Raw genomic sequence first — 27,774 nt, forward strand, 5'->3', positions numbered from 1 at the left:
CTCCAAGTCCAGCATGTACTTAGGCGCTTTGCTGAATAGGGATAATTTGGGGAACTGGAGGAGCCAAGATTTCTGAGCCTACCGCTGCTGAGAGTCCCCTTACATTGATTTTAGTTCTGTATTCATTAGATGATTTCAGTGGCTTATTTCAGGCTTTTCATCTTCTCTCTGTTTTCTTGGGTGTTAGGGAAAGTTTTGTTCTGTCCAGGGCAGCTCTGAAGCCGAGGTCCTTCTGGGAACCAGATGTGTCAACCCAGTTAAGATATATCCTGTCTCAAAATTTTCAAACAGAAGTTGAATTTTATGTTGGAGGTGGGTGCTTTCTGAATCCTCCTGATTCTGGGTGGGTTTGTTTTTATTGCTGGTTTTCCATCTTGTTGCAAAGAAGACGCTCTGAGGCCAGATTCTGATCTGATTTACACTAGCCTAATCCAGGAACGACACCTACCACACCCTATGGAGTTAGGCTAGTGTAAGTACAATCAGCAGCGGACTCCTTATTTCACAGAAGCTTCTAAAAGAGAGCTCAGAATATTGCAGCTATTCCTTAATGATGAGGTAGGTGTGGGACAAGCAATTCACAGAACCAACCCACGGTCTTGCTCCTGTGTCATGCACTTACAGGAATTGTTTGTTAGCAATGGGAAAAAACAAGGAAAGTGGGTAAGCAATGATTTTAATGTTTTTCTTTGCAATGAAAGACAGAATAAGAAGCATCTCTCTAGTGGGAGCATGTGTATTTCGACTAGAGATGGGCCCGAGCTGCCAAGCTTAGATTCTGATCTGACCTATCCAAAGGGTTGGGGTGAGGGTGGGGTTTGTGCCCAGTGTTCTGGTTTGGGCCCATATCTGATGTTGACTGAGAAACACTCTCTGGAGTCTCCTCTCACTGAGGCCAGGTCTATATTAGAGAGTTTTGCCACATCTCTGCAAAGCAGAAGAAGGAAAGTCTTAACTCTGTAGCAATGAGTTGTGTATTAAGCTGGCAGGTAAAATCTAGGGACCGATCTGTGCTCTGTCTCACATGGTGCCCCTCCATAACTTGCTCCAGGTTCTTCTCAGGGTGAATACACTTGAGGATCTGGTCCATTATTCTTTCCTCAGAAAGATCACAGTCTCACATTGCCCAAGTAGAGGGTGCCAAGCAGTGGGCGAAAGATGAGGAAGGAGAAGGGTTACAGTCATAACACATGCTTGCTCTCTTCAGATGGTCACACACCTTGGGGTTCCATTAATCAGTACCGCTGTTACTTTATTTTGCAGTGTGTCAGGAGATACCGGTCTGAGTTGAAAAGTGATTGGTGGGGCATTTCACACATGGGGATGCCATGGCAAAAGGCCCAGAGAAAGAAAGCGAGGGGGAATCAAGTCTGGTCTTGTTTGGGGCATGGGGATGGGAGGGGGTGTGAGAGGAGACAAGATTAAAGATGTAAGATGGGCAGAGCAGTGTAACTTAAACCTACAGCGCCACCCTATGACTAAAGAGGGTAACGTGTGGCTGTAATCCTAGGTAGATTCAAAGTAACCAGGGAGATGAAGCAGGGTCTGGTCTCTTCTCGATATGCAGGAGCAGCATTGTGGTTGCACGTAACTTCCCCTGCTTACTGGAAAGGGGACAGAGACAAGGCAGCAGATGGGTCCAGTGGAAAGAACACTAGCCTGGAGTCAGGACAGCTGGCGTTACCACTGGCGTTGCACTTCTTTGTGTATCTGGTTCCCTCCTAGCCTTTGTCTGTTCTAGGCAGGGATTGTCTCTTATTACGCATATGCACAGTGCCTAGCACAATGGGGTCCTGATCTCAGCTAGGGCCTGTAGGCACAACTGTGATGATAAATGTTGGGCAAACTTCTCTCACAATTGTTCTCTACCATATGGCGGAGCCTGGAGACAGAATAGAGATGCTGCAGTTCTCAGTCTGCATGTGACTTACCTTAAATACACACTGAAAACAGAGAGCCAAAGTATCTACTCTGACCATTCCAACCATGCCAATATCTCAAGGAGCAGTTGTCAAGGGAAAATGTTTTATTTTATGGCCAATAACCAAACTTGTTCCATTGCACAACAATGCTATCAGGTTTTCAGTTCACGTTTAAAAGAACTTTTTGTTTGTACCAAGATACATGAGATCAGCTGTTTAATAAAGTGTACAAAAGACCTGCGCCATCTTGGTCCCATCAGATCTCACAAGCTCAGCAAGGTTGGTCTGAAAACCTGGAAGGAACAACCTGAGCTGCCGGACATGGTGATGGTTATTCAGTAGGTGACCCACCCTTCCACTGAGTCAGGGCATCAGCATGGGATTACAGGTGCTCTGCTGCTGGAAGTGACATGTTTCACCAAAGATCTTTACCACGTGTGCTCATGAAGGATCCCAGGATGCTTTCTGGGAGTTTAGCCATGTAAACTCTAGTTCGCAGCCAGATTCCCACTTGGGTCATCCTCTCCAGTTAAATTTCCCATGCAGTTTCAATCAGATGTAATGGTCTGCTTCATGTCCTATCCTGAACTGTTGGCCCTAAACTGTTGTATAGTGCTGCTCGGGTCTTTTAAACCTATGCTGCATCCCTTCTCAGAGGTGGCTGCCTTTCAGTAGTGGGCTTTCTGTCGCATACCTCCCTTGCCGAGGTGTAGAGGCTGAATTAATTAGTACACCAGACCCTCTCTAGAACGCGCGTCTATATAGCGCAAATTCACATATAACACATTCGCGTCCATGGATCCCAAATTTAATTACTTTAATTGCAATTCACTTTAATGCAGTCCCCACGTTAACGCGGTACCGCGCATGGGTCCCAAATCCCGTGTTCTAGCGAGAGTCCGGTGTATATGTAAAACACTAATAGATCCTTGACGGAAGGCAATAAAGAAGGACAAATTTTATGATTTTAACTTTTTTTAATGAATGGTGTGTAAGTTTGGATAAGATGGGGTATTCATGGAATCTAAAGAGAAGAGCTTTGCTTAGCTGAACTGAACCAATCATCTGAACACTTCTGTGTTCTCCCATCATTAATCTTTTTGATTTTAAATTTCCTCTATTCAGCGTATCACATTGTATGAATGTCTGGACGTAATTTCTGGCAACCTGGCACTTATGCCTTTGAACCTGTGAAGTTATAGCGGGTGAGTCTGATTGAATAGGACCCTAGAGGCAGAGCTGTGGGAGATGCTCAGGCGTGTAAGTATGCATGGTTTGGAATGGAGATTTAAGTCACATCAGTTTCAGAGCATGCTGCCAAAATCCTGGCCAATTTTGAGGCTGTGATTGTTTCCTACATTACAGAAATGGTTATTGTGTCCTTAAACTATTTCAGCTGTGGACACACATCAGGGGCATTGGAACAGTGGGGGCCATGGGGCATGGCCCCATCACTTTTAAAAGTGGGAGGGCTATGTGGTCTTGGGGGGGAAGGAGGCGGCGCGGGAGCAGGGCCATGGTTCAGGTGCCGGTGGGCTCCCCCCTCCCCCGCCACTTTTAGGGAGTTTTTGCCATGCCTGCCACACATTAAATAACTCCGGGAAGAGAGCTGAAAAATAACACAAAGCAAACAAAGAGAAGAGTTAGTCATAGTGTTGAAGGACTCCCCTTAGTAGTTTCTGTCACTAAGAGCTCATTCCTCCCATATGACTCACAGGATTGCACCTGAACCATAGCCAACCTGCTAAGTCTTTCTCTTTTGAGCGGATGTTGAGTCATATGTTAATTGTCTATGCCAATGTCTGGGTGTGAGATACAGCTAAAATTCTGTTGATGAGCATAGGTTATTCTCAAGAAAATGGCAGCATGCAGGAGTTAAATCAAATAATGGGAGAAACTAATTTTGGTCATTGCCACTGGGTTCTTTTCTGCTTTTCTAATGGCCAAACAGAAAAATAACCATCGTCATTAACTAGTTTCCCTAGTCACTGTGTGCTGCCAATGAAACTCTCATTTGGTTAGTTTCCGAGATTCACAGCCACACTGTGAATAAGGGAATCTGGACAAGAATCAGGAGACCACATTCTGGTCCACGTGACAGCTTCAAGGTATGAAAACATCTTCACCGCCCCTTCCCTACAGAGTGCTCACACTGATCTAGTTGTGGATGCTTGCCACTAATCACCGGATCCTTGTAGAATAGCACAAGATCCTGTCCTTGCCACTTTGTAGGTCTTATACTGCCAGTGACCTTGGACTTCCCTACCTCCTTCATCTGACTCAGACAAAGATGACAAGGGAGAACAATGCTTTGTGTTTTTCAGCGTTAGCATTTACTGTACAATGCAGCATTAGCATTTGCTGTAGTAATATTGTCAGATTTCCTGGAAGGGGCAACAGCCAATGAATCTTGAAATCTTGAAAAGCGCTTGATGGGGAAGGAAGTTATTCTAGTTGGTACTCGGTTGGTACTCGGTTCATTTGATCATTTGCTATTGCAATAGTGCCTCACACTAGACATATGCACTTATATAGCCTAATAATCACCGCATTACTTCAGCTTTACACCAGCAGCTCCATTGGCTTCAGTGGTGGGATGCTCATTCTCCATGGCAAGGAGAACGTGGAAACAATGATGAACACAGGCATGGTAGCTGGACCCGTTCCAGAATGGGCCGAAATATTTGTAACTCAACCCTGGTTTGGGGTTTTTTTTACAAACCGGTAACTCAGGCCAGGCTCACTAAGAGGTTTGCAAACTATCTGGTGGAACTGGGCCAAGTGTTGAGGGTTCTCAGGCTGATTCACTGTGTTGAGTAGAAATGACGTAAAATGTGGCGGTCCTCAGCTGAGTTTTTCGTTTTGAGTCCTAGGGCATGTTTGAACAGTGTCATGAAGATGTGTGACTCTAAGTACACACAAATCTGGCCCAGATCCCCAACAACTTGAAACCACTGAAATTTGCAGAAATCTCATCTAACATCACATATGCTTGGTTCTAATAATACTAGACCCAGCATGCCAGCAATCAGCAGAGCAAACATTGCTTTGTACAGCTGTGATGTGAAGTCTCTGTTTCAAGAAACAACACCTCGGGGAAACCCAATAAGACAGATAAACCAATGCCTTAGCCATCATATGAATCCAGACCTCAAGAAACAACTTTTCCCTGAAGGCTCGACAGAAACCCTCTCCTGCCTAAAAATGAAGAAGAAGTTGTTGCTATTAATAAACAGAAAAGAGGAAGGAGAGTGGGATTCATTTAATTGTAAGGGCAGAATTCTTCCTTTCGTTTTCAGCAGTGGCAATAGTTTGCTGGAAGGTGCTTTAAGACAGTGATATTTATGGATCCTGCCTTTCTAATATGGGAGGGGGAACCGGGTAAATGCAGAAGAGAACTTCTGCTATTTGGAAGGGGTTCAGATTCTGGGGCCCACAGTCCTGGTTTGATTTATCTATCTTTTAAATTCTAATGACTTCCTCAGGCGTATCACAAACACTCCTGTTCTTGTCACGTCTCCTTTTGAAGTTGGATTTCCTAACGCTGCCTTTTCTGGAGGTTTCCTGCTGCCAGTCCGCTGACTAACCCAACTCAGTTCTATTCTTTCCCCCCCACCCCTCCCAAATAATCTCTCTTCTGTTCAGTTTCAAACAGCGACTTTTCCTGTTGCTTGCTGCTGATTTGGGCAAGAAAGGTACCATGCCATACTCACTCAATCTGCTCACAAAGGGCAGATTAATAGAGGAACTACAGAATGGCCAAAGGTGCAAAAAAATGCTGTGAAATATTGGGAAGCTGCCCTAACGTAGCCAAGGCCTGGGAGAGATTTAGGGGCGGGGGTTGTGTGTGTACATGAAGGTCAGCCATGATCAGTAATGCTCGGAGGTATACACCTAATTATTGAGTTTCCTTGCTTTGACATAAGAATCAATAACTTGAGGAGGGAGCACAGGGGTAAATGGAAGCGTGTATGTTTCTACATGCATTGCAATCGCTGCTTTATCTTACAGCCTGTCACTTTAGGGCTGCTCCTATCTAGCTAGGTACTTGTGGCCCTTATCACCACAGTATCTGAGCACCTGCCAATCAATAGATTTTTAGCAACACAACACTCCTGTGAAAGCAGGGAATGCTAGCCCCCATTTTACAGATGGAGAACTGCGGCACGGGGTAGATGAAGTGATTTGCCCAAGGTCACACAGGAAGTCTGGCTGATTTGGGAGTTGAACCTAGCTTTCCTGAGTCCACATCCAGTGCCCTATCATCATCGCAAATCCCAAAGAGAGCTGGCATCCTTGCAGACCGAGTGCCACCTGGATTGATCTCTGGCAAAGTGTCCTGTCCACAAGACCATCTGTCCTTCCCAGTACCATTTTGCACCATCACTGAACAGTTTTAATGGGACTTTCCCTGGGTTGCACACCCCTTTTTGTTGAACGCATCTTCTCTTTTACTCATCCCACCTCCCTGGGTGACTAGGAGGAGTTAGACTCCTTTTCCACAACCAAGGACGGGGACTCTTGCATTGCATTGACAGACCTGCTTTCTGACTAACCTACGTGCAACTCTCATCACCCACTCGGATGAAAGTAGATGTTGCAGCAAAAACAGAAGGCTGAATTACATTGTGCATCAGCAAAAATATGATCAAAAACACCCTGCATGAAACTAGCTTGCTCGGGGAGCCTCTTAGGTTATTCTTGTGGCATTCTTCATGATGGCTCCTGGTATAATTTTACAAAGTACGTACCATGCTGTTGGCTTGAATGCAGAGGTGGCAAAATCTATCAGAAGCTGGTAGCTGGGACAGTACCATCTACACATTTCCTTTTCTATGGGGGGGGGGAAACCCCTCTTGACTTGGCACTTGCTGCTTGGGAACCTCAAAGGCTATTGTTCAGGATGGAGGAGTATATGAGCTGAGAAAGGATTTCGCAGGCCATTGAACACTGCAGTGCAGCTGAGGGGGTCGATCAGTGCCTGCACCCTTCATCACAAATGTGCTCCCACAGCTGCCTATCTTAGCCCTGTGATATTTATTGCGTATGAGTCGTGCCTCTCCCACGCTCCAGGGGCGTAGTATGAATGTTCGTTCCAAGCATGTGGACTGAACCAATCTTGTCCCCAAGTCCTCCCTGCTGTTGTTCCTCTTAGTGAGCAATTACTCATGCAAGTAGTTCCACTGAAATCAATGGGAGTAAATGCTCACCGGTGTAACATAGGGTGACCAGATAGCAAGTGTGAAAAATTGGGACAGAGGGTGGGGGGTAATAGGCACCTATGTAAGAAAAAGCCCCAAATATCTGGACTGTCCCTATAAAATCGGGACATCTGGTCACCCTAGTTGCACATCAAATCCAAGGATGATTAACTTCTTCCCCCTCTCCCCCATTCAACTCACTTTCAGTTTCCTCAGCTCCCCACCCATGTCTCAAAAAGCTGGGAAAAATAGATAAGGCAAAACAAATGAAACAAACAAAAACCACAACCTCAAAATTCTCATGTTTTCTTAGCCTCGTGAGGATTTTCAAGCTCTGTGGTGCTGCATTCTCTGACTTGCCATTGATTTGCCTTTGGGAGCTGGAGTTTAAATGAATAACTGTTTGAGGGAAGGTTGAAATATTGACTAACTATTTGTGGTAGCAGCCTGTGGGAAAGGATTGATACAGGAAGACTTGTCGGTGGTGGTTGGGAAAGGAGAATGCTGACACCATTCTCCCCCCCCCGAACTGTGATTTTCTGGATCCCTTCTCTATGTTGTAGAGAGTGATGTCATTCTCCAAAACTGTAGTCCTCCCTTAAATGGCATCACTGAATTCAACTGATCAGAATGGAGAGAGCTGTGATCTGAGTACAGGACGGGATGCTTCTGTCAGCTCTCTTTCTCACTTGTTTTGTGGCTGGGGGCAAGTCACTTCACCTATTACTCTGTTTCCCGGCCTAATATTACCAGGGTTGTGGCTCTTCATCTTCAAAGTGTTTGATAAACATCCATGAATGAACATTTGTACATGTCACCAGTATTAATATGATCACTTGCGGGTGCTTTGTGTTTGCAAGATAGTAATCGTAGGCTCAACTGAATTAATTCCACAGCTGAAGGCAGAAGGAGTCTTTTTCAGCCAGAATATTGGTTTTACTAAGTCAACAGGGAGCACCTTCAAGTTAACAGCTATTATAAGGTTCTTAACATGAACATTTAAATTAAATGTCCTTATTTTCAATGAAAAAATGGCAAGAATCTGAATGGGCTCCCAAGCTGTGGAAAGGGGGAAATCATTGAATATTGGAAAAAGGATGAACATTTTTGCCTGTCTGCCCTTCATGCCCCATTATCTCCTCTTCCCAGCCTTTCCATTTACTTACTTCCCTTACCGGAGTGTTTGTCAGGACCTTTTGAAGATGTAAAGAACAACACAAGTGATGAACGTCATTATTTATCAAGATTAATTATTGCTTTGTCTTTTCAACAATGGATCCAGCTCCTTGAACTATCTGTGGGTGAGAGAGTGAAGCTTTCCTAAAAAATCTCTTTCTCAGGAGGAAGTTGAGCTGGTGAAAAGCTTCTCAAGGGGCTAGAAAACTATAGTCCCAGGCTGTGCATTGTCCAACTGGATGATTCCGTCCAGCCCCCATGAAGTAGAACAAAATGGCGTTCTCCACCTAGTGTGACTTCCCATGCACAGTATATGCGAGGTCATGCTGCACAGAGGACACCATTTTGGACTGCCTCAGGCATGCAAGTGACTTGTCATGGCATGCCACTGCACAGGTCACTGGGTTCTCCTTATGTGCTTTCTATGGATCTAGGCCCAGTATGGATAGGCTACTTCCCTCCTCTGCTGTGCTGCCAACCCATCCTCTTCAAGGAGCAGCAGGCCTGATAAACCCAAGGATTTCCTCTTCTATACCTTTTACTTACGAAGGGAACAGAGGCCAAGATCAAACCCACTAAGATCTTATTGAACTTTCCCTGGGTAGCTGCAGGACAGGGAGAAAGAGGATAATGTATGTAACAGAAGTGACTGTTGCACTGGGCCCAGGTAAAGTAGTGGTGCCTCTCCCCACTACGGAGCAGGATCTCCACTCATATTTAACCATGTGAACAACTGCACATATCACTGAGCTAAGCAACTTCTGCTATGATCTGCCTGATCACGCCCCTCTTCTAGAACAGAGCAGAAGACCTTCCCAAGCCAACTAACACTCAGTGCAGAAGTTCCTGTGGGAATTACCTCCTTGCTTTTAGACATGCTGCTCTTACCTGGGAATCTTTCATTACGCGGCAAAAATCAGGGACATGGAGCTGATGGGAACATGACATAAGCCTGGCTTTGTACAGCACACGGTTGAGAAAGTTGAGCACAGGACTGGATTCTCCCTAAACCTACCCCGATGAAATCAGGAGCAGAGCTATTGAAGACAGTGGAGTTGCACTGGTGGAAAATGGTGTGAGGAGAAAATCAGACTGACAGTAACTAAACGCCACCTATACAATTGTGCGGGCCACATTCTGGACTGATTTACACCCATAGCAATCAAGGGGATGTAAATAAGTGCAGGATATGGATCATGCTTTGCAAGTGGGCTTTTTTACTTGAGTCAGTCAGCTCCTGCCTTTGTATCCTAACAGTGAAGCTATATTAAGGTGCACAGGAAATGAGGGAAAGTTCTCTCAAACGCAGCAAAACAACCATTTACCGGATAAAAGAGATTTTGTTCCTTAGCCTGTCTTGGATTTTGTTTACATGAACAAGAGCCAGTTATCCAGAGTGGAAATAATATTCTGCATTAAACCTCTGAAACCCATTACATAAACACTGCAAAGGTATTGCTAATCCTATCATAGATTTAAGAATTAGATCATTGTTTTCATTTAATGTTTCAGCAGAAAATCTGCAACAAGAAACTGCTGATGAACAAGTTGAAGCCTTTCCAGGGAGCCCCATTTCCTTGGGACATTTTTAAACTCAGATTTGACTCTTTAATCTCCCTTTTGTATTAACAAACCTCCAAGGAATCATTGTGGCTTGGCTATAATTTAGCCAGTCTGGTGACTTCTCTTTTCTCAGCATTAGAGCCTAACGAATACTTACCTCATCCATTGTAATTTACATACTACCTCAACACATGTTGCCATAAACCCTCTCACCTTCCAGCTTGTAATAACAGATTGGACTGGCCTGCAAAATTCTGATCCAAAACTGGAACAAGGGCTGAACTTGCCCTAGAGGTCAGAAATGTTCAGGTCTCAGAGGACGGTGGAGGCGGAGGGTATAGCAGGACCATCTTGGCTTGTAAGTGCTCAAAGTGAGGACCTGGCATAAGAGCTGATCTTTCTCTAAGGAAGACAGGCCAAGTCATGCCTTGCTTATCTAGACAGCCTGCCACTGGATCTCTCTCCCCTCCACATCTGCACAACCTGGAGCATTAGCAACATAGCACTGTGCTATGCCACGCTTCCATTCCTGGGTGTCCATGCCCATGGGTTCTTCCTCCTTTGCAATCAACTCAAGTAGAAGGGGCATTCTGCGTCAGACGTTGGTGACATTCATGGGGAATGGCTGCTCACTCCACCCCCATTCAGCTGTGAGGGACTGTCTCTCCCGTTCCAGTTGAAGTGGGGATGGAGATGATTGAAGAGTAGACGAAGGTGTTATCACACATCTGCCTTGTGGCTCTCTGGAGGCTCTCTGCTTCTCTTGTCACCTCAGCACTGTGTAATGCAGGGGATCATTTAGGCCACAGTAGGTTGTGCTGCAGAATATAGGGCATGAAACTACATGGTACAAATGGCTTTTTTTCCCCTCTCAATTTTAGCTGAATAAGTTGGAACATGGAGCGTTTCAGATGGACAAATTGCTCCAACACAGTAGCTCAATCAAAGGCCAGGAATGGCAATTCAAATTCTATTATTATTAATAATCAAAATAATAATCAAGTTGAGTCTACACTATTTAGCCAAAAATATTGTCACAGTAATTCACAAATGTGAATGGTGATTGGGAATTGTTTAAGATCACTTTACTAGTTGCCCAAAAAGCCACACTCGAGGAAGAAGGCCGTATTTGTTAAAAAGGGGAGGTGAAGGCAGCTATAAAAAATACACACAAAAAAGAAAGAGGAAGTTGATAGTAATGAATATAAATCAAAAGCTAGGAATTGTAGAAATTTGGTAAGGAAAGCAAAGGGACTCAAGGAGAAGTCTATGTCCCTCACAGTTATGGACAATAATGAGGAGTATTTAAGTATATTCAAAACAAAAGGAATCCTAGCAAAGATGCTGGTCCATTGCTAGATGAAAATGGTAGAATGATCAATACTAATGGAAAAAAGGCAGAAGTGATTAATAATGGGCTCTTCAATTTTGCAGAGAAAAGCATCACATGAGCCAATGGCTGGAAGTTGAAACTAGACAAATTGACTAGAACGAACGCATAAATTTTTAACGCTGAGCATAATTAGCCTTTGGAACAACTTACCAAGGGTTTGGGGTGGATTCTCCATGGCTGACCACTTTTAAATCAAGACTGGATGTTTGTCTAAAAGATCCACTCTAGGAATGAATTTAGGGAAGCTCTATGGCCTGTATTCTATAGGAGGTCAGACTAGAAGATGATCACAGTGGTCTCTGCTGGCCTTGGAATCTATGATCTATGAAAAGGAATTGAGAAATATTCATATTGGTGCATAACTGGGCAATACTCAGCAGCTGAAGAATATGGCCTTGGCAGCACCATTTTTCTATCCAACTCAACAGTTCCGTGCCAGAGCTATGGCATGGTGGAAAGGCTGGATTCTGTGGCATGTAAAGATGGTAAAGTGGGTGGGATTAATTTTCCCTAGCAATGTGGATGCTGGGAGAGTTGTTTGACTGAAATACTCTGAAATCTGGTGGAAAGAACCCTACTTAGACTGTAAGATCTTTGTTCTATGTTTGTATAGCTCCTAGGATAATGCAGTCCAGGGCTGGGGCTCCCATGTGCTACCGCAGTATAGATAAATAATGGCCCAAAATCATGAGTCAAGTCCTAAAAGAAAGTTATGAGTTTGATGTACAAATCATGGGATTTGGAAAACTGACCAGACAAAATCTGGGGTTTGAAGTGATTGAGGAGAATGTGAGTTACATTGCACGGACTGTCACTGTGGCAAATGATGTCACTTATCAAATATTGCTGTTCTCCCTTGCACGATACACATTTTAAACTGTGCCAGCTGGTTTGCACTACTAAATAACCCATATGCTATGTTATGTCCTCCTGGGCAGCTGTAATTCTGCCTAGAAATAAGTGTAATGTGAGACTGCAGATGTGACCATCCTCAGGTGCAACAGGAATAAAGATGTTGCCCTGCTGTTAAATATAAGGGATCACACATTATGTGCCAGATCCTGCTCTCATTGAAGTCAATGGGAATTTTTTCAATGATCTTAAAGGGAGCAGGACCAGCCTTTATTATGTTTACAGTTGTAAGTAGGGGGCTGGGATCTTCTGAGGCCTCACAGTGTTAACTGGTCTTGGAACCCTGCTGAGAGATGCTAAATGAGCCAGTCCTTCTGACTCACTATGGGAAGTGGAGTTTGTTAGTTTCACCATATATACAAGAGAAATGGAAGTGGCAGATAGGGTTGAGACATATGAAGGGAGAAGTCCTGGGAACTACTAAGCCGGAGAAGGCATGTGCTGAAGCTTCTGTTGTTTTATATTATGTCATTAGGAAAGAGAGGAATTTTGACTGTGAACAGAGTGTGTAGATTGTGTTCTGGAGTGGGTTTGCCAGCCCCCTGTACACAGTTGCGTAATAGGATGCCAGAGGAAATAACTGGTTTGCGTATTGCCACAATGACTAATGCTCAGAGTCTAACTGAATGCTCCCTGCTGTCCCTCTACAGAGGATTGATGAGGATCATATGAAACATTTTTGACAGTGGTTGAGCAAGAATATTAAGAGATGAAACGTAGCCACTAAAAGCCCTGCGATGGCACCTGTTAACCAACATCTCATAGTACTTGGCATACATCCCTTCCCTGTGAAATAACAGTGTAATCATACCCATTTTACAGATGGGTAAGCAGAGGCACAGAGTAAGTTAATATGGCCCATCAGTGTAACACAGGGAATCAGTGCTGCAGTGGAACCGGAGGGGGAAAATCGCATATCCCTATTCTCAGTCCTTTTCTCTGAATGCAACAAAGTTGCTTCAACATTTTTTCTTTTGCCTTCTGCAATGTTTCAGTTGCTCATTTTAAGAAAGGATGGTCTTGAGCCATATAAAAGATTGAAAACACGAGAAGAAAAAGATAGGAAGGATACTAACTAGTATTAAGACTCGGTGGTGTGTGGGTCCCTCCTCCTTGCATGTCTGACAGATTCCTTTAAATTGCATCTTGCCTGCAAGAAAGAGATCCTGCTCCAGCTACTTTGGGCAGGGTTAACCCCCTTTATTTCTTTGCTTCAGGTACGTATGGCAGAATTTTGCTCCTGTACTGTAACTGGCAGTAATTATGATAGCACTAATCATTAGGAGTTTGTGGTCCCACAATCATGATAGCTGGTGAACTTGTTGTAGAGAGGGGAAGACTGAGCTACCAAGGAGGGTCCCACAGCCAAAGCCCCCAACGTCCTCAGGGAAACCATGTTTCTAGCCACGTGGCTGATGTGCCAGTGGCTGTGGGCACCAACGTGTAAAAATAGACACCAATCTGTGGTGCTTTCCCTGCTGGCGCAGGAGGGCAGGAACAGGCTGCTGGGTGGGGTGGGATAAAAGGTGCACTGGGAATGGGGAAAGTCCCATGACTCTAAATCTGCCTCAAATGCACTCCAGGAGCTGCTGGTAAAGTGCTATGTGACCATTTAAGAGCAGCCACCCTTCCTTTACTGATCTGCAGCAGCCCTTCATTCAGACATCTGCAGAGCAGCTCTTGTGCACGGCAGCCCCCTGCCCAGGTAGGAGCCTGCCACCCGCACCAATTGTATTGTCACAGAGTTAGTTCCCCACGTCTCTGTTCCCACAGGGTTGAGCTCAGCCAGAAGACCATATGTTGCCCATCTGCATGGAGCAATCATTGGATCTCCCACTCCCACAGGTTAACTAAAGGAAACAAAGGATAGGTGTATGAAAAATACTGGACCAAGTTTGTTGTTAAGGGACAACTCTCCCCAGGGCTTTATTCATGGTACAAAGCCCTGTGCTTGTCTCTCTCAGTCACGTCCTGTGCATGATTCTGTCTTGAAAACAGCTGTTTTATATGATCCAATGTCCTTTCTGGGCATGGTTAGAAACCACATTAGACACCAAACAGCTGTCTCTTAGCATACAGGGCAGCTGGTCTCTCTAGCTCCCCCACAAAGTCAGCAGCATGTAACCCTTCTGGTGAGTAGGGAATGGGCATGGAAAGCAAAAAAACCCCAGAGATCACACAAGAGAGAGAGAAAAATAGAAAACAAAAGGGGGGAAAAAAGCAACCTGAGGAGAGGAAAAGGTCAGGGTAGGGGGAAGAGACAAGGTGACTGCTGTAGGGGAAGGGTTGCCTACATGCCAAGCCATCAGATGGTTCAATTCAGGAGCAGTTCATCTTGGTTTCCTTGGCCAAAATTTTCCCTCCCCCATCATGCTGCTGTGGGTATTTGTCTGTCCGGACTCCACCCCAGAAGTGTCTGCTAAGTGTCTGCTGGGAGCATGTAAAGCTTGAAATACATGCACTTACAGGTGCAGTGCTTATTGTCATAAGCAGTCCCCTTGGCTTCAGGTCACTGAGCCATGCTACAGGATACTCAGTTACATGGCTATATGTATTGGTGCAACGGGAAGTAACTCACAGAATTAAGCGCTACGCCTGGTAGTGAGTGCATGCAGGAATCAGCCCACAGACTATTTAAAAAGCTCTTGGGGATCTTTTGGGACGACAGGTGTTCTATAAAGATGCTGTTATGAAGGGGATGTGCCACTGGCCTTATTCAAATCTCGTGCAAAGAATTTGCTTGCCAGAGTGAGACCTCCTGTGGTGCGGCTGAGTCTGGTGTGATGCACTGCCTGGGTTGTAATGGAAAGTGTGAGAGACCCATATCTCTGCGGGGCATCGCTGTGTTTGTCATGAAAGCTACAGTAAGTGACCCAAAGGCGTGGGATCGCTCAGAGAAAAGCCCCTATTTCAGCCGTCTGAGTGCTTTTCATGCTTTCTCTCCCCCTCTTCCTCCCCGTCCCCCCCCCACCCCGCGGATGCTGTTTCTCATCTTCCGATTGAGCAGGGAAAGTAAGTCTGTTGTTTGTTCAGAAAACTGAAAAGCCTTTTGTGCATCTTCTGCTGCCGGTTAGTTAAAGTTCAGAGTTTCTGGGTTAGAGCTGCTGGCTCGTCAATAAGATTCTTGTTCAAATGTCCAAAGCAGCCCACGCAGAGCTGCTTGGGCTCAACTGTTCCGTTTCTCAGCCTATGACCAACAAGACACATTGTCTGCCCCTCTTCCTCCATTTCGGGCTTTGCAGCAAGATCAAGCCAAACGTTTCCAACTTGGATGTGGAGAGCCAGGCAATTAAAACCTGATTTAGGCACCTCAGTTGAAGTGGTCTCTCTCTCTTTTTTTCTGACACAGCTCAGCATTTTGAAAACCCAGGACAATTTATTCAAGTGCCAAAATGTGCTGAGGGGCTTCCTACAGTTGGTTGAAAATGGGGGGAAGTTTACAAACATTTTGAAATTTTGAAGTTGTTTCCATTTTGCAAAGCGCAAAAATGCCCCATTTTTCTTTGTGAGGATTTTTTAAATATAAGTTTGTATCTTAAACATCAAAATGGTTATTGGATTTTTGTTTGCTGGAAGTTGTTGTTTTTTTTTAATAAATAAAAATTTTCTATAATCCTTTTAATTTTTTTTATTGAAAACTTTATGAAAATATTCCTGAAGAACGTGGGCAAAAGTTAATAGTTTTTCATAAACTGTTTTAATTAAAAAAAAATTTCATTCAAAGAAGTGCCAAGTATAATTCCTAACTTGACACACCCAAGTTTGAAAATTGTAGGCTAAACTTGCACCTTCCAGTGGCCTTGAATTGATAACATCAAAACCAAGTTACATTGTGGTGTACAACGTGTGTTTAAAGGTTCTGCAGTCCATCTTCCTACTCATGTTATGGCACCTATCCAACCTATGTGAGCATCATTCTACAGCAGTACCATGTTTCATAGAATCATAGAATATCAGGGTTGGAAGGGACCCCAGAAGGTCATCTAGTCCAACCCCCTGCTCGAAGCAGGACCAATTCCCAGTTAAATCATCCCAGCCAGGGCTTTGTCAAGCCTGACCTTAAAAACCTCTAAGGAAGGAGATTCTACCACCTCCCTAGGTAACGCATTCCAGTGTTTCACCACCCTCTTAGTGAAAAAGTTTTTCCTAATATCCAATCTAAACCTCCCCCAGTGCAACTTGAGACCATTACTCCTCGTTCTGTCATCTGCTACCATTGAGAACAGTTTAGAGCCATCCTCTTTGGAACCCCCTTTCAGGTAGTTGAAAGCAGCTATCAAATCCCCCCTCATTCTTCTCTTCTGCAGGCTAAACAATCCCAGCTCCCTCAGCCTCTCCTCATAACTCATGTGTTAACTCATGTACTGTATAGAACTGATACGTTTGCTATGTACCAATTGGCATGCAAATGCAGCTTGCTTTTAAAGTATGTACTGTCCGATCTTGCTCCTGTTGAAGTCAATGGAGGAATCTTGCCTTTATGCTGTGGCTATTTACCATTTTCACAGCTCATCTTTCATAGGAATCTCAAGTGGGTAAGGTGGAGAGATGGTTGCTTATTTGAAGAAGTAAGTGCTTTGTTATTTTGGAAGACAGTCTCTTCTAAGGGTCATCCAGCTGTTGCAGCTGTCACTGGCAACGCATCTGGCTCTTCTCACGATTAGAGAGAATAGCTTTCTTCCGCTGTCACCACAGAATACTCTTGCCTTCCCAGCAATAGTCAGCCCTTATAAATGTCCGAATTAGCCGAGTAAGAATGGGGTAGATCCCCACGGTATGCTGCTAACACTCACTATTCAGGGATTTTAATGCTCTCTCTAAATCGGCTTTTACCCAGCACACAATCCTCAGAGGGTCTATTGATTTTTTTTTTCCCCTGCAGCAAAGAAAGAAAACCAAAGTGAGAAGGCATCTGCCTTCTGCCAAAGCAGCCTCGTGGGAGAGCGTAGAATGCTGCCATCTTAGAATGTTTACTAGGGGAAACCAGAGAATGAAAGGCTGCTACGGAAAAGCCTCCGCTCTACATTGTATTGAGTAGACGCTTTCAAGGGAATCTGACATAGCACAGTTCCCTCTGACTGATCTGTGAGGAAACGCCTCCACTGTTTCTGCCTGCGGCAATTCTAAGAATCAAAGGAGCACGGTCAGTTTCACTATAGCTCTGGACATCCCAAGGGGGTTGGAAGAGTACACTATACTCACCAGATGGGGCTACAGAACTAATAGTACTTCTAGCCCCCTCCAGGATACATATGGTGTGAGAGAGGTGCTTGATTTCATCTCCCTTACCCCCCTCCCCCCATCTTAATGCAGCCTGGGACAGGCATAAGAGCACGAAGTACTCTATCAGTAGTAGCGTTCTGCTTTCAACAGGAATCAATGCCCCCGATCGCTTAGAAATTCTTCCAGTGCATCTCTTAAAGGTTTGAGCAAAGGTGGTCTTGGGGTAAAGGCACTAGAGTGGGATGCAGAAGGACTGGGCTCAGTTCCTGGTTCTGCCACAGAATCCCTGGGCAAGTCACTTAATCTCTCTGCGTCTTGGTTTCCCATCTGTAAATAAAGGGGAAAGTAATGCTTCCTTTTTTGTACCTTGTGTCTGTCTCATCTGTTTACAGTGTAAGCTCTTCAGGGCAGGGGTTGTCTGTTACTACGTGTTTGTACAGTGCCTAGCACAATGGGGCTCTGAACTTGGTTGGGATCTGTACCTTGACATAAATAACTGGTAATAATTCATTTCGTTTAGATTAAATGAACTAGTTCAATCCCGTTCAACAGGGATTTCTGAAACACCTGTGTGAAGGTTAATCCTCAGCCTGCCTTCTTGCTTCCTTAGAATGCCAGAGTGTGAACTGGATTCTTCAGATTAGACATAGATATGTATCATCATCAGAGCAGAATGGCAAAGATTAGAGGCTGTTGGAAGGAATATTTTTGTAACCCTATTTAATGGTCATTTACCTTTGAACAACATTAATGTTGGGCATAACTTGTGGTTACTTGACAAAGAGTGTGTTGCCTCTGGATCTGATGTGAACTGGCTAGTTTTTTGGCTCTGGTTTCACATAAACTGGATAGGCAATACTTTGAGGCTAGAGACTTCTTTTCATCTACCAAGCATAGCCCTAGACTCGTGCCAAGATGGGGTCAGATGCATTGACATCCAAATGTCGTGAGTGGAGCGTGTAGCCTTTGTGTGGAAAGCAACTTTGTTATTGCAACATTAAAGTCCCCGGCTTTCCACGTGTCACTCTAGCAACGAGGATGCTTTGCTGGAATGAAGTGGAGTTATTGGAATAGGCTGCTTCTAGGAAGCCATAATAGAAGTAGCAGTAGTAAAACTGGATAGAATACATCTTCAACTCATGCTTTAGAGTCAAATATCGGATGGGAGAACTTCAAAAGCATCCCAGAGACTGATTTGTAAACCCACATATCTCTCAGGGCTGCCAGTCTAGCCCATTCTCTTGGACTCACTTTCCTTGTCCTATGCTTTGGTGACCATCTCGATCCAAACTAGAGCAAATGGGTTTAAGGCCAAATTGTTAAGGGTCTGCTGCCACAGACTCCAGACTAGACGCTGTATGGGGTTTGGCAGATCCGTATAGTTCTTTTCCCCAGTTACCTGGTTCCCTCATGGATCTGAGCTTCCTAAATGCCTTTTAAACATTATTTTAAATTTCTAGGGGCCCTTTGAATGATTGTTGCCTAGTAACCACATGTTACAGGGGACAGATGGTCTGGTGGTTAAGGAACTGGACAGGGATTTAGGGGACTGAGGTGCATTTCTTGACTCTATTACAGAACTCCTGGATGAACTTGGGCAAGTCCCTTAATCTGGGCCTCACTTTCAACAGGCTAAAAATGAGGATGATAATCTCTAGCTGTCTCTCAGGGTAGGTGTGATTTTTAGATACCATGCTGATAAGTACTGTATGAAAACATCACATAGATAGGAGCTGCGATTCTTAAAAGGAAGGTGCTAGACTAGGGTAAAAGTAAAGCCCCACATGAGGTCAGATGCACAAATCTCATTGACTTTTATAAGGACTCGTGTTCCTAACTCCCTTTCTGTACTTTGGAAAAATCCCACCCTGATTCTACTAGTCCCATCCCCTTCCCTTGCTGCTGCTGCTGAACCCTTGCTTTCTAATGTGCTAAACAAAGGCCATGGAGATGTTGGCTGAAGAGCGCCATGGGGCTGCAATTTGAATCAAGTGGAGTGCTGCGTGTTGTCAGAAGCCCCACAGGGACATGACCAGAAAGGCAGGCCTAGCTACATCAGTGATACCTTACCACATGGTCGCTTCTAGACCACCAGGGTGAGAAGGCAAAAACACAGGAGGAAGAGACAGTCCATGGTTAGGACACTAACCAAGGACTGGAGAGACCTGGGTTCAATTCCCTACTCCAGCACAGACTTCCCATGTGACCTTGGGCAAGTCACTTAGCTCATCTGGGCCTCAGCTCCCCATCTGTAAAATGGGGATAATAGCACTGGCCTGTCTCCTGGGGTGTGGTGAGGATAAATACATTAGATTTTGAGATGCTCAGGTACTATAGTCATGAGGCAGTATAAATATCCAAGATACACATTCAGGGCAGAGGGGAGCCACTGAGGACATTTGGATCAGGCTACTCTAGATACTTTCCAAACTGGTTTGCCCATCACTAGGTTCAATATAGTGTTCACACAGTGGGACAAAGCCTCAGCTTGTTGAAATCACTGTAGCTCCATTGACTTCAAAATTCTACCTTAGCTTAATGTAGAGACACTTCTGGACCATTGCTAATTCTTACCCACCTGCTGTGATTTTTCTTCTTCTTCCTCATTTCCACCAAGTATCCCTTTGGCTCCCTTCATATTCATCCTTGAGACTTCATCTTCACTTTCCCGCTTGTGCTCATTGCTTTCTTATTAAAATTAGCACGTTCCTTCCTCTCTTCCTTCTTCCCTCTGAAATGAATAGTTCCATTCATTGCAGTGGCAATTTATTTGTACAGGTATCAGGTTTGGATATGGAGCGTCCCACTGAGATCAGAGAGAGATTTGCATAGGAACAGGCCACGCATACATTGCTGTTGTTTGAAGATGAGCTGAATGTTTTTCCTTGAAGGCCCTGATCCTCGTCCATTGAAGTCAATCGGCATCTTTCCACTGACCTCTGTGGCTGTTGGATCAGGCCCTAAATGAGCTGTTTGAGTCACGGGAAACCTGAAGACAGCTTTGGCATTCTGACTCCACTGCTGGAAAATGTAACCTATTGCATGAGCTGTGTTATTCGTAAGAGATTTGGCCCTGTGTGCTATAGTAGTTCTAGATGCCGGGGAGAAGCATGAGGTCATTTTCCATAGTAATGGGGGATGCGGGGAGCAAGCATTAACCTTAAGGAGAAACACAAACTCTATCTTGACTTCCATGTGGGCAGCTGTTGGGGAAGCTGACTGACAGCTGTAGCTCCGAGATAAACCGTGGTGTTGTTTGGGTTGTGCTCTTACTGTTATCGTTACTTATATGTAAAGTGTCACGTCTGGTAGAATAAGCTAATAGGACAGTATATTTCGGCCTTGTCTCCAGTGGGATTTTGCACCAAGTCCAGCAGTCAATGGCCAGCCACCCAAGTCACTGCACCAGTGCAAATTCCACTGTAGACTGGAAAATTGTGATTTACACTGTGGTGTTTCGTCTGTTTGCTGGACTCTCAGAGAATGCCTGAGAGATGCGATAGATATCAAATAATCACCCTTCTGTTTTAATCACAGTTATTGGTAAAATCCCAGTATTTACAAGTAATTCCCCATTTCCACTTGCTTGTGAAAAGCACTGGGACTTCTTGGTATTACTGGTACCTGATTTGTGTTGCAATGGGTTATGTCAGGTCACGAGACAAGCCAAGACAATGCAGCACAATGCAGACATTTGAAGGTGCCCATTGGTGCTCAGCCAGACCAAAATAGAAGTAATCTAATGTAGAGAAGCCACTATAAAATGTAAAGGGCTCCCAGGCAATAGAGCAAAGGCTCCTGAGCAAACTAAGTTGGATTATATACATTGATCTGGAGGCAGTAGACTGGTGTTTACAGTCAAACCCAGGAGCAATGGTAAATTGTTGGATCCACAAAGTTAGCCAAATAAAATCAAATGGCGTTAGAGTAGCAAACACTTGCTACCACCCAGTATATGGGCTTCTTACACTCCCTCCCTCTTAGGGCATGTCTACACTTACAGCTGCTGCAGCACGTGGGGTGAATACGCTCTATGCCAATGCGGGAGAGCTCTCCTGTCGGCACAAAAACCACCTCTGCACGCAGCAGAAGCTATGTTGGCAGAAGCAGCTCTCCCACCAACGTAGAGCCCTGTGCACACTAGTTCGTATGCTGTGTAATTTATGTCGCTTGGGGGTGGAATGTTCATACCCCTGAGTGACAAAAGTTTTGCCGACATAGGTAGTAGTGTAGACATAGCTTCAGTAGGGAAAAAATTGCCTTGTGATTAGGGACTAAGACTGAAAACTAGGCTCTATTCTTGGTTCTGCCGCACACTTTCTCTATAACCTTGGACAAACCACTAATCTAGATGTGTGTCAGTTTTCCTGTCTACAAAATGGGGATATGAATGCTTTCCCTTCTCCCAGGGTGTGGAGATACTTCATTGCTGTTTTGTGTGGGGTGCAGATCTTACTGTAAAGGGTGCCATGGAAATGCTTATAAATAAATAATAGCATCTCCCCATCTTAACCGCTCCATATTTTGTAGCCCCACATCCCCTAGTGGTGCAGCAAGAAATTGTAACAATTAATATGCTTATGCAACGCATGAGCTTGTTGCCAGTCTCTGGTGCAGCATGTGAATATCAGGAAGTGATTGAGTTAATGTACAAGAGGAGAGTCCTAAGAGAAGGAATCACCATACCTGGCTGACTCCTTGCCCTTCCCACCCACTGTCATTCTTATTCGGCATTTCTTTTCTTCACAAAACACTCGGTTCTTTCTGCTCTGGAATGGTCTCCTGCCCCTGTTCCTAACTTACCCCGGCAACAATAGGAGAAATCAGAAGTGAGTAACTGAATGCCAGCTAATAGAGTGTGAGCCTTTTCCCAGAAGCTATTCGACAGGGAACAGTTACATAGAAAGAGGAAGGATTTTCTTATAACTAAAATAAACTGATTGGCTCTGTTTAGTCGTGGTGCTGGGGGCATGATCCACTTGACCTGTTCTCCACTCGCTCTTTAGGTTGTAAAGGGGGTGTTCTTTCCATGGCATCTTTGTCCTGAACACTGATTCAGGAGCTGATAAGTCCTGCACTTGCTTTCACATCCTCTACATCTCCATTCAATGCAAGTGCGAACTGCTGGAAGCTCTTCCGAGCAACATAGTCCTAGAAGACATTGAGTATCATGGGCATACTCTATTTCTTGTGCATGAGTCTTTGGGTCACTGCAAAGATAAAATGGAATCAAATTTGAAGTGGCCCAAAAAGGCAGCGTTCGGAGCTGGACCCCAGTCTGAATCAGGTTGAGACTAGGGCTGAGGGCTCAGGGCTCTAGGTAAAATCATGGTCTCATTCAATGGTGCCAAAACCTTGCCAGCTGCTTTCATGGTAGTTCCAGCAGCGAATGGCCAAACTCTCACAAGATCAGCTGTTCTCACAAGGTGTCTAAACTCTTTGGACAAAACCTTTGTGTGAGATTTCAGCTATAGCTGAACTGGAATCAGAAAACAAATCCCTTCCATTTTGAGATGTGATCCAGAGCCAAAACCCTAAGAATAGGTTCAGCTCAGAGATGCAAATCCAAATCCCTCCTGATCAAAAAAAAAAATGTCAAGAGGTTGGGAATTTGAGGTTCAGTGCATGTCCTCTCTCTAAATGTAACCAGATGTCCCTGTAAAGAAATCATCCCAATTGTTTGCCGTGTCTCCTTTAGCTCTAGAACAACTGCTTACGGAACTTGAGGATTTTCTGAACATACTGAATGAAGAGAGCCTCAGCAGCACAGCTGTAGTGAAAAAATGTTTCCTTTCTGACCTCCTGCGAGTGTACACGAAGACAAGCGGTACGTGTGGAGTCAGAGCGTGGCGGGTGAGAGAGGGGCGTTACATGGGTATTTTTATAAATTGGGACTGGGGAGAGGGGATATGAGAGAGAGACATGGATTTGGGTTTTAAATTGTGTATAAATTACTAGAGCTATATACAAAAATAACCAGAGTTGCACATTTTTAAAAGTAAAGGATTTCCAAGATTCCTGATCATTTCTGTTTTCCTTGTTAAAATTCGTTTTATTTAGTCCACACCATAAGATACACAGGACATGCCGTCTGGCTGAGTTCATATTGAAATTTTAACTCCTGGAATTTCCTGGCTGTTCAGTGTTTAATTTCTCAACATAACATTTTGTAATTGGTAGAGACCAACTGCATTTAGTAGAGACTTAAGTGTACATACACACCCGTGTGCACACAGTTTGCTCCTTTCTATGTGAAAACTTTGCAGCATGAATGGGACTGGCCCACTAAGACATCTCTCCTTCCCTTTGTTTGCAGGTGGCGATGAGGAATACATTTACATGAACAAAGTGACCTCGGTTAAACAAAAGGGTGGACAGGAGAAAGAAGGTGGAGGTATGGAATCTACGGCTACCAATTGCCTGGGATTTAACTTCCCAATGGAGAGAGAATAAAGGGGCATAGGATTTGATCCTGCTCCCATTGACATCAGACATGATTCCCATTGATTTCAGTGGGTGCAGAATTGAGCCAATGGAAGGGGTGGAATGACAACTGTATTTTTACATATTCCATGCTTTTGGCTAACACAGTGAGATTATTCCTGGAAGTAGCACTTTTGAGGGCAGTACTTTGGGATAAAAATGTCTCCTTGCTAAGTATGTAGCTTCATGCAACCCCACTGAAATATTTAAAGAAGTCATCCCATTCTATATAGACCCAAAACAAGTCAATGCATGTCTAAAATTTTTTTTTTTTTATTACTATGTTCAGCATGCTGCTTTGCACCATACCACTGGTGGTTTCAAATAGTCTAAACTGGTGCAAGGTGAATTATTTATGCACAGAATATACATATCTTGTATTTATGTAGCACCCCTTCCCCCACATTCCCAGGTAGATCCTAGCATTTTGCAAACTGTATAAATTGAGAACAATAACCCTGGGTGAAATGCTCATGATGGTTATCCCACAGTTTTTCTGACTAGATCCACCTGGTTTTGCATTCACAACATGGGAAGGAATTCTCCAAAAATTCTGAATTATTTTGTGAAAATTTCTCCCTTTCACAACATTTATGGAAACTCAGAAGGACCACTTATCTCCAAAGCTTCATGCTTATAAATATAGATCAGCCCTTTAGCCACTTCCTATTATTATTATTCATGTTTATTACAGCGATGCCTAAGGGCCAGCTGAGAATGGAGCCCCATACAAACATAAGAGACAGTCCCTGCCCCAAATTGCTTACAGTCTAAATAGACAAGACAGAATGAGGGTAAGGGAAGGGGGACAACACACAAGCAAAGTGAACAATATGATGGCCTGCAAAGATCATGTTAGTTCCATGATTTTTATTGTGTTTAAATCTGCTTCATGCAGCCAAATTGTGGATTAACTTCAAATGCTTCTGGAAATGAGGCCATCTCTTTTTACTATGCGTATGCACAGCCCCATCACAGTGGGTCACAATCTTGGTCAGTGCCACTAGTTGCATTAATTATAATATTAAACCATAGCCAAAGAAGGCCTGCTTGTATCAACCATGACTTGAGCATGGAAATCAGTGGTAATGGAAAGATTAATTTACACGGATTCGCTATCCTGCGTCCAATGACATGTACAAGGCTTGGCCAGGCAATGCAGTGAGCCATGGAGCCGTGTCAGGCTGTTAAAGCCTGCTGTCATTGTTTTTAGTTCAGCCTTTTCCCTATCGTGGGCTGTGAGCCCCCACTTGCAATCATTCCCTAAGGGATATGTCCCTTGCTCTTTCAACCACTTCCCCAGACTAAGTTAAACTTCTAAGTTTTGTTTGGCAAAACTGAAGGCAGTGGCTTAGGTTCTATGTATGTGTGGTGTAAATCCTAGTTATGGATGTGTAAAAGACCCCAGTTCTGTGACTGACTGGACAGGAAACCCCGCATCTGTGCAGGGCCCTGTTGAATGAATGGGTGCAGGTGCTGGAATCTGCCTATCCAGTCAGTTGCAGGATCAGGGCCTTAATGTTTAATTCATTCAAGCCCTGATTGTGCTAATGTGGACTCCTGTACCCATGCGAAGTCCCATTAAAATCAGTTGGACTTTGCATGATAGGTGCTTGGTGCGTGCTAGCAGATCGGGGCCTGGACCCATTCACAGTTAGATTGCACTGAGAGCATTCCCTTTAGGAGCAATGCAAGATAAGATGTTTTCTAAAGACAATCACATCAGCTCAGAGAAAGGGGGGAAAAAGCCTCTAAAAACAGGTGAGGAATGGCCAACAATTTTTCTTATTGATGAATCTACTTCTGATTGCAACAATAAGACAATGAGCTGAGCAATACAGTCCTTCGTAGGTCTCTCTTTATGGCATAGTAATTGAATTCACTCTGGTAAATGACCTAACAGAATACAAGCTATCTGAAAAATACCTTGGAAGGAAAAATAAATATTGTTCTTTGGTAATACCAGCGTGGAAAATACAGTACAAATGCAGACATTACAGCAATTATTTGGCTGGATACAGGAATTTGCTTGGTAAAATTCTTTGGTCTGTGTCATACAGGAGGTCAGACTAGATGATCACAATGGTCCCATCTGGTCTTGGAATCTGTGAATTATTTGCCTTGTTTGCAGATAATGGAGAGCACAGTTGTATAAGAATGAAGAAATAGGACATTTTATTTCCGTTAAAACTGTGCATGTTAACGCTTATTTCCTTTTGCCTGTTTTTTGTCTTTCTAAATGTCACCTGCCCAAATTCCAGGGCTTGGGGAATTTCAGATCCAGTGAAACCTGTACTAAGTGTCCTGTTATTAAGGAACTTCTTGCCTTAAGAGAGAACCGGAAAATATCTGCTATTGTATTAAGGACAATTCTGCGATGTCTTTACTGGAAGCGAGTGTAAGCAAACTGGTTTTGTAAGGTTTTGTCTACACTTATTGAGGGAACGATGCATCGGCAGTCAATTTAGCGGGTTTAGTGAAGACCTGCTAAATTGAACGCAGATGGCTCTCCGGTTGACTCCTGTACTCCACCTGAACGAGAAGCACAAGGGGAGTCAATGGGAGAGTGTCTCCAATCGACATTGCGTAGTGTGGACCCTGCGGTAAGTAGATCTAAGTTCGTCGACTTCAGCTACATTGTTCATGTAGCTGAAGCTGGGTAAGTTATATCGATCTCCCCCTGTAGTGAAGATAAGGCCTTAGACTCTTGAGATGATACTTATGGCTGGTTTAGAAAAATAATTATTCCTCAAGCAGATCCCTCCTTATACAAGGAGGGGAGAACAGCAGGAAACTCCTTGAAGTCCAGCAGGGATCTCACCATTCGCATCTGATTTACCCTGAAAGTGCCCAAGTACTACAGCAACAGGCTATATATAAAACCCTGAGATCCCCAGACTCAAACTGCATCCCACGGCCAGCTCCTCAGCTCTGTGGAGCTGTGCTGATGTACATCAGGTGAGGATCTGGAAAAAGGTCTCCATCCTGCTCTTGATTTGCAGAGTAGATTTGGGGGAGAGAGGGGGTGGAAATGAATAAGGAAAACAAACTGTTTATTCCTGGCCTGCTGATGTTCATTAGGGTGATTCCTAGGCATGAGGTGAAGCCAAACACTCACTATGCTTAAGCAGATGCTGGCATCACACAAGGAATGTAGAATTTTGGATGAGTGATCACTGCACAAAATGTCACTTGTCCCTCTAATTGTCTGCAGTGTTTGGAGGGCGGCTCTGTTCTGTGCAGTAGTTACAGATAGGCAATGTGCTTTTCGGCTAAAGATGCACCTCCACAGTGTGCTTCTTGAGAGAGGCTGGGTACCTGTGAACGCGCTGGTAACCAGGGGGTATGTCGACACTGCAAATTATAGTCTGTGGTGATGAGCCACAGAGCCTGGGGCAATTGCCTCGGGCTCAGGGAGCTAAAAAATCGCAGCGTAGACATTCAGGCTCTGCCTGGAGCCTGGGTGCTGAAACCCAGTGTTGGGGGGAGGGTCTAGGAGCTCAGGCTGCTGCTGCTGCTACTTTCAGCCCTGCCAACCCTTGACCCAGGCTCTGAGACTCTGTGCCAGGGATTTTTCTTCACTGTGTAGATATGCCCACTAGGTCAGAAATCTGAATCTCCTCATCTCTCTCAGAACAGTTTCATGGTGCTACCCTTTGGGTGCTCCTCTCTAGGAAGTATCACCCTTGATGTTCTCTTTCCAGGAGCGATGGTGCTGAAAGTAGCACCCTTGATGCATCCTAGAAGAGGGAAAGCTCCAGCGCCAGCTAGTTAGTAGTGTATTTTAAGTGTAACCATGGGGTGCCTTGGCAGCGCCATTTTTCATTTCTGCATGATGCAGTAAAGCAGCGGTTTTCAAGGCTGATGATCAGACACCTGGGGCAGCCTAATTTTAATGTCA

The 27,774-nt window shown here is 44.4% G+C and overlaps 1 protein-coding gene across 4 annotated transcripts in view; it reads left to right on the forward strand.

Moving 5' to 3' along the window:
* Positions 1–27,774, forward strand: part of AFAP1L2 (actin filament associated protein 1 like 2) — a 121,256-nt gene that overhangs the window by 49,936 nt on the left and 43,546 nt on the right. For all 4 annotated transcript variants that reach the window (XM_073354295.1, XM_073354296.1, XM_073354297.1 and 1 more), the window contains exons 2-3: positions 23,089–23,217; positions 23,707–23,784. In XM_073354295.1, the coding sequence (XP_073210396.1) occupies positions 23,089–23,217; positions 23,707–23,784 (207 nt within the window). The remainder of the gene's footprint in view (positions 1–23,088; positions 23,218–23,706; positions 23,785–27,774) is intronic.

This window comes from Lepidochelys kempii, chromosome 7, assembly GCF_965140265.1.
Source record: "Lepidochelys kempii isolate rLepKem1 chromosome 7, rLepKem1.hap2, whole genome shotgun sequence".
Classification (NCBI taxonomy): domain Eukaryota; kingdom Metazoa; phylum Chordata; order Testudines; family Cheloniidae; genus Lepidochelys; species Lepidochelys kempii.